The 7,925-nt window shown below is 41.0% G+C and overlaps 1 protein-coding gene across 1 annotated transcript in view; it reads right to left on the bottom strand.

Moving 5' to 3' along the window:
- Positions 1–2,241: 2,241 nt before the first annotated feature.
- Positions 2,242–7,925, bottom strand: part of LOC103193949 (eukaryotic translation initiation factor 1-like) — a 68,320-nt gene continuing 62,636 nt past the window's right edge. The window contains exon 2 of the mRNA XM_042780471.1: positions 2,242–2,533. Coding sequence (XP_042636405.1) covers positions 2,242–2,533 — 292 coding nt within the window. The remainder of the gene's footprint in view (positions 2,534–7,925) is intronic.

Raw genomic sequence — 7,925 nt, 5'->3', positions numbered from 1 at the left:
CTTATATTTATCTTCTTCTTATTATTGTGGTAAATATATTTGTAACAAAAACATTTGCCATTTCAGCATTGTTCACGTGTACAATTCATTGACATCAATTGTGTTCATCATGTTGTGTAACGATCACCATTATCTGTTTGCTGATTTTTCCATCTTCCGTAGTAGAAGTTCAGTGCCTTCTAAGCAGTGAGTCCCCCTGTCCTCCTTACTTCTGCCCACCCTTAGTCACCGTTAGTAAACATAGGTCTGTATGTACTTGGCTATTTGAGATATTTCATATGAGTGGAATCAGATAATATTTACCCTTTTGTGACTGACTGACTTCACTCAGCATGATGTTTCAAGGTTCATCCTCATATCAGGACTTCTTTTCTCTTTATGGCAGAGTAACATACCATTGTATGTCTGTACCACATGTTGTTTACCCATTCACCTGTTGATGGACATTTAGGTTGTTTCCATCTTTCTGCTATTGCAAATAGTGTTGTAGTGACAGTAGTGTACATGTATGTTTGTGTTCCAGCTTTCAGAAAAGTTTATATTACTACAATGAACAGAAAACTAGTATACTTGCAAGTAGAATATAGCTATTAAAATAAATAAATAGACACAACAATGAAACTAAATTCTGCCTAGGCCAAATGTTGCTTGAGCCTCTTCCTACCCAGAAGATTGAAGTTGGTAAGCCTTAGAAAAGGAGCTCAGTGGTGTAGTGGTTCAGGCATTTGGCTGCTAACCAAAATGTTGGTGGTTTGAACCCACTAGCCACTCTGCAGAAGAAAAATAAGGCAGTCTGCTTCTGTAAAGATGTATAGTCTCAGAAACCCAGTTGAGGTTGATATGAGTTGGAATCAATTTGATGGCATTGAGTTTGGTCTCGGAAGCCTTTTGTTGTTGTTGTCAGGTGCTGTCGAGTTGGCACCAATTTATAGTGACCCTGTGTACAACAGAATGAAACACTGCCCAGTTCTGCACCAGCCTCATAATCCCTGCTATACATGAGCCCATTGTTGCAACCACTGGGTTAGTCCATCTCATTGAGGGCCTTCCCCTTCTTCGCTGACCCTCTGCTTTACCAAGCATGATACCCTTCTGCAGGGAACGGTCCCTTCTGACAACATGACCAAAGTAAGTGAGTCGAAGTTTGGCCATTCTTGCTTCCAAGGAGCATTCTAGCTGCACTTCCTCCGGGACAGATCTGTTAGTTCTTCTGGCAGTCCATTATACTTTCAGTATTCTTAGCCAACAGCACAACTCAAAAGTACCAACTCTTCTTTGGTCTTCCTTATTGATTGTTCAGCTTTCACGTGTACATGAGGCTACTGAAAACATGATGGCTTGGGTTACGCACACCTTAGTCTTAAAAGTTACATCTTTGCTCTTCAGCACTTGAAAGAGATCTTTTGCAGCAGATTTGCCCAGTGCAGTACGTCATCTGATGTCTTGACTGCTGCTTCCATTGGTGTTGATTGTAGAACCAAGTAATACGAAGTCTTTGACAACTTCAGTCTTTTTGCCATCTATTGTGATCCTGCTCATTGGTCCAATTGTGAAGATTTTTGTTTTCTTTATGTTGAGGTGTAATCCATACAGCAGACTGTAGTCTTTAATCTTCATCAGTAAATGCTTCAAGTCATCTTCATTTTCAGTGAGCAAGGTTTGTGTCGTCTATGTATCCTAGGTTGTTAATGAATTTTCCTCCAATCCTGATGCCACATTCTTCTTCATATAGTCCATCTTCTTGGATTATTTGCTCAGCATGCAGATTAAACAAGTATGGTGAAAGGATACAATCCTGCCATGCTCCCATCCTAATTTTAAACCATGCAGTATTTCCTTGTTCTGTTCAAATGACAGCCTCCTCGTCTATGTACAGGTTCCTTATGAGCACAATTAAGTGTTCTGGAATTCCCACTTTTCTCAATGTTATCCATAATTAGTTATGGTCCACACAGTGGAATGCTTTTGCATAGTCAATAAAACACAAGTAAACATGTTTCTGATACTCTCTTCTTTCAGCCAAGATCCATCTGACATCAGCAATGATATCCGTCCTTCTATGTTCTTTTTTTTTTTTTGCAGTTTATTGCATGAAGGAGCTACACAGTCCAAGATAAAAGTGGACCCCAATTGTTACATTGCACAAGCTGTGAGGTTTTAAACTTGTGAGAAGGAACACACAGGAAATTTTCTACTCATTGCAAGGAAATCATCACTTAAGGTTCAGTGAGCCACAAGCCCTTAAAACCCATGAACTTTCAGCTGCTTGTCCTTAGCCAGTCCAGTCTCTACAAGGAACTGGCATATGTTCTTGCATTGGCCACCTTGTAGCTGACTGACTTCTCTATATTCTGGATGCTCAATGACAGTACCATTGCAGGCAAATTTCTTCTTAAACACCCTCCTTAGTTTCTTTTTATCATAATCATCAGCAATCCTGTTTACAGTGGTAAGGATCTTCTTGCTATTTCTCTGTTGAATTCTTATATGGATATAATCCTCAGTCCCAGCAAGAAGTAAGTCATCATCCTTACTTGCATAAGCAAAGGGGTTGAAAGAGTGGAGGTACTAGATAGCAGACATACAGTACTACGGTATGATACCTTTTCCTTGGTGGAAACGGCCTGTGGAAGGCGGCAGTGAGAGAAGGTAGGCAAGGGAGACAGAGCGTCAGAAAGCAAAGGGGCATTAGGGGCAGGCTGCTGAGTCCTTGGCAACAGGTTGGTGACTGGACCCACATCCTCTTCTGAATACAGCTTGCATTTCTGGAAGTTCCCTGTCAATATACCGCTGCAACTTTTTATTTTATTTTTTTTGAATTGTGATTTGGGTGAAAGTTTACACAGCAAATTCACTTTCCATACAGCAGTTCACATACATTTTGTCTCATGATATTGACTACAATTTACCCCAATGTAACAACTCCCCTCCCACTTCCTCCCGATGGTTACCTTTTCCCTGTGTCCTACCCTCCGTGCACTCCTGCCCCACCGAGCTGTCTCCTTGTACATACACAGCCCTTCTATTCTCCTGTAATTGTTCTCTCCAAGGAGTATATCTACCTAATGTAAATATTCAGCTCAAATACCTGTCTTTTGTTTGCCTGGAAGTGACAGGAGTGGGTTCAGTTCCAGACCTGAAGGGCAGCTAGGGGCCATAGTCTCAGTGGTTCCATCAGGCTCTATCAGACCAGCAAACCTGGTCCTCCCACCCCCCTCACCATTTTTTTTTAAATGATTTGAGTTTTGTTCCACATTCTTCTCCCACTCTATCCAGGATCTCCTACATAGATCCCTCTCAGAGTGGTGCTGCAACTGTTTTTGAATTATCTTCAGCAAGATTTTACTTGCATATGATATCGTTAGATAATTTCACATTCTGTTGGAAGCCTTTATTGTTGTTAGGTGCAGTTGAGTTATCTCCAACTCATAGTGACCCTGTGTACAACAGAATGAAACACTACCTGGTCCTGTGCCAGCCTCATGATCCTTGCTATACCTGAGCCCATCATTGCAGCCACTGTGTCAATCCATCTTCTTGAGGACCTTCCCCTTTTTCACTGACTCTCCACTTTACCAAGCATGATTTCCTTCTCCATGGAATTGTCCTTTCTGACAACATGACCAAAGTAGGCCAGACAAAGTCTGGCCATTCTCACTTCCAAGGAGCCTTCTGGCTGAACTTCCACAACAGCTTTGTTCATTCTTCTAGCAGTATATCATACTTTCAGCATTCTTATCCAACACCACAACTCAAAAGCATCAACTCTTCTTCGATCTTCCTTATTCATTGTCCAGCTCTCACGTGCATATGAGGTGATTGAAAATACCATGGCTTGGGTTAGAAGCACCTAAGTCTTCAAAGTTACATCTTTGTTCTTCAGCACTTGAAAGAGGTCTTTTGCAGCAGATTTGCCCAATGCAATATGTCTTCTGATATCTTGACTGCTGCTTCCATTGGTGTTGATAGTAGAACCAGCTAATATGAAATCTTTGATGACTTCCGTCTTTTCTCCATTTATTGTGATGCTGCTTATTGGCCCAGTTGTGAAGATTTTTGTTTTCTTTATATTGAGATATAATCCATTCTGCAGACTGTACTCTTCAATCTTCATCAGTAAGTGCTTCACGTCATCCTTACTTTCAGCAAGCAAAGTTGTGTCATCTGCGTATCGTGGGTTGTTATGATTCTTCCTCCAATCCTGATGCCACACTTTTCTTCATATAGTCCAGCTGCTGGCATTATTTGTTCAGCATGCATATTGAATAAGTATAGTGAAAGGATACAACTCTGACACACTCATTCCTAATTTTCAAGCATGCAGTATCCCCTTGTTCTGTTCAAACAACAGCCCCTGGTCTGTGTAAAGGTTCCTCATGAGCACAATTAAGGGTTCTAGAATTCCCATTCTTCTCAATGTTATCCATAATTTGTTATGATCCACACAATCAAATGCTTTTGCATAGTCAATAAAACATAAATAAATATCTTTCTGGTATTTTTTGCTTTCAGCCAAGATCCATCTGACATCAGCAATGATATCCCTTGTTCCATATCCTCTTTTGAATCCAGCTTGCATTTCTGGAAGTTCTCTGTTAATATACTGCTGTGATCGTTTTTGAATTATTTTCAGTAAGATTTTAGTGACATGCAATATTAACGATAATTTCCACATTCTGTGGGATCACCTTTCTTTGGAATGGGTACAAATATGGATCTTTTCCAGTCAGTTGGTCAGGTAGCTGTATTCCAGATTTTTTGGCATAGATGAATGAGTGCCTCCAGTGCGGCAACCATTTGTTAAAACATCTCAGTGGGTATTCTGTCTATTCCTGGAGTCTTGTTCTTCGCCAGTTCCTTCAGTGCAGCTTCGACTTCTTCCTTCAGTACCAATGGTTCTTGATCATATGCCCATTCCTCATCAATTCTTTTTGGTACAGTGACTGTCTGTATTCTTTCCATCTTCTTTCAGTGTTTTCCTGCTTCGTTCAATATATTGCCCATTGAATCTTTCAATATTGCAACTCGAGACTTCAATTTTTTCTTCAGTTCTTTCAGCTTCAGAAATGCCAAGCACGTTCTTCCCTTTTGGTTTTCTAACTCCGGGTCTTTGCATGCTTCATTATAATAATTGACTTTGTCTTCTTAAGCTGCTCTTTGAAATCTTCTGTTCAGCTCTTTTATCTGGTCATTTCTTCCATTTGCTTTAGTTACTCTCTGTTCAAGGGCAAGTTTTAGAGTCTCTTCTGACATCCAATTTGATCTTTTCTTCCTTTTCTGTCTTTTCAGTGATCTCTTGCTTTCTTCATGGATGATGTTCTTGGTGTCATCCCACAATTCCTTTGATTTTCAGTCATTGGTGTTCAGTGCATCAAATCTGTTCTTTAGATGGTCTCTAAATTCAGGAGGGACATAATCAAGGTCATATTTTGGCACTCATGGACTTGTTTTATTTGTCTTCAGTTTCAAATTGAACTTGCATATGAGCAATTGGTGGTCTGTTCCACAGTCAGCTCCTGGCCTTCTTTTGGCTGAAGATACCGAGCTTCTCCATTGCCTAGTGCCACAGATGTAGTCAGTTTGATTCCTGTGTATTCCATCTGGTGAAGTCCATGTGTATAGCTGCTGTTTGTGTTGAAAAAAGGTATTTGAAATGAATAAGTCATTGGTCTTGCAAAATTCTAACATGCGATCTCCAGCATTATTTCTATCACGAAGGCCATATTTTCCAACTACTGGTGATTCTTCTTTGTTTCCAACTTTTGCATTCCAGTCACCCATGATGATCAACATCTTGATTGCATGTTTGGTCAATTTCAGACTACAGAAGTTGCTAACAGTCTTCTATTTCCTCATCTTTCGCTTTGGTCCTTGGTGCATACATTTGAATAATAGTACTATTAACTAACCTTTCATGTAGGCATATGGATATTATCTTATCACTGACAGCATTGCATTTCAGGATGTATTTTGAAGAATTCTTTGTGATGATGAATGCCACTTCATTCCTCTTCAATTTGTCATTCCTGGCATAGAAGATCGTATGGTTGTCTGATTCAGAATGGCCAAAACCAGTACGTTTCAGCTCACTAATGCCTAAAATATTGATCTTTATACATTCCATTTCATTTTTGACAATTTCCAATTTTCCTAGATTCATACTTCATACATTCCATGTTATGATTATTAATGGATGTTTGCAGCTGTTTCATCTCATTTTGAGTCATGCTGCATCAGCAAATGGAAGTCCTGAAAGCTTTACTCCATCTATATCATTAAGGTTGGCTCTATTCTGAGGAGGCAGCTCTTCCCCAATTATATCTGGAGTGCCTTCTGACCTGAGGGGTGATCTTCCGGCACTGTATTGGACAGTGTTTCAGGGCTGTTCATAAGGTTTTCCAGTAATATATCAGACAGTGTTTCCCTGCTATTTACAAGGTTTTCACTGGCCGGTTCTTTGAGCAGTGGGTGGTCCCTTCCTTCTTCCAAGTCTTTAATTATTCTGGAAGCTCCGCTAATACCTGTCCACCATGGGTAACCCTGCTGGCATTTGCAACACCAGTGGCATAGCCTCCAGTCTCACGCCAACATGCAAGCCACCACAGTACAACAAACTGACAGACAAGTTTGTCTCCCTTAGCTGTTCCAAACGCACTACTGGCTCACTTCCTTGTCTCCCTGAGTCTCACATATATTCATGAATAAAAACCAAAAGACCAAACCACTGCCATCAAGTTGATTCTGACTCATAGCAACCCCCCATTGGATTTCCTGTTGGAAGCCTTAGAAACCCAGAAAACCTTAGAGAGATCTTAAAGGGGAGGTGACTTGAATTCTCCTTGATGAATTCAGGTTGGACAATGAATTGAAGATGCAGTGACTTCTCATAATGTGCTCTGATTCTGGGTGGTGCTCATTGTAGGAGACTCTGTTAGTCCTCCACCCATATCACCTCTCCTGCTCCAGCTGTCACCTGCAGAGAGTTGCTTGTACACATATTTGACTTCCTGTATCTCTCTACCTGAGGGTATTTATGGCCAAGGGGTTAATACCTTGAGGAGCATCCCTCCAACAGCAAGGGACAGGAGATTGAATACATCTGTTTCCTCACACCTCAGAGATGTTCTAAGATGTCTCTCAGGAGGTCTCAGTGGGTTGAACTACTACTGCCCACATCTGTAACCAGCTAGTTCCATACTTCTTTATTGGCTTTCCTTCTTTTGCCTCTCATTTCCCCATATCTCACCAGTTCTTCCTGGGATCACCTATTTTTTAAAAAAATTGTGATTTGGGTGAAAGTTCACAGAGTAACTTCACTTTGCATATAGCTGTTCACATACACTTTGCCTCATGACATTGACTACAATTTACCACAATGCAACAGCTCCCCTACCACCTCCTCCTTATAGTTACATCTTCCCTGCGTCCATCATTCCATGCATTCCTGCCCCCTGAGCTGTCTCCCTGTGCATAAACAGTCCTTTTGCTCCCATGATTGTTCTCTCCAAGGAGTGTATCTACCTCAGGTAAATGTTCCAGCCTGTCTTTTGTTTCGTTGGAAGCCACAGGTGTGGATTCAATTCCAGACCTGAAGGGCAGCTAGGGGCCATAGTCTCAGTGGTTCCATCAGGTTCTATCAGACCAGCAAACTTGGTCCCCCTCCCCTTTTTTTTTCTAGATGATTTTCAGTTCTGTTCCACATTGTTCTCCCTCTCTATCTAGGATCTCCTACATAGATCTTCCCCCCAGGTGGTTGACAGTGGTAGCCGGGCACCATCTAGCTCTGGTCTCATAGTTGTATAGTCTGCAGATCACTAGGACTAATTGTTACCATGAGTTTTTGGTTTTCTTCATTCTTCTTTGCTCTAGATGAGGAGAGACTCATCGTTGCATCTAGATGGCTGCTTGCAAGCTTTTTTTTTTTT

The sequence above is a fragment of the Orycteropus afer genome, unplaced genomic scaffold (assembly GCF_000298275.1).
Source record: "Orycteropus afer afer isolate SDZICR_OR568_19922 unplaced genomic scaffold, OryAfe1.0 scaffold00041, whole genome shotgun sequence".
NCBI lineage: Eukaryota > Metazoa > Chordata > Mammalia > Tubulidentata > Orycteropodidae > Orycteropus > Orycteropus afer.
Note: the sequence above shows the minus strand (reverse complement) of the source record. Positions and strands in the feature narration are given on the sequence as shown.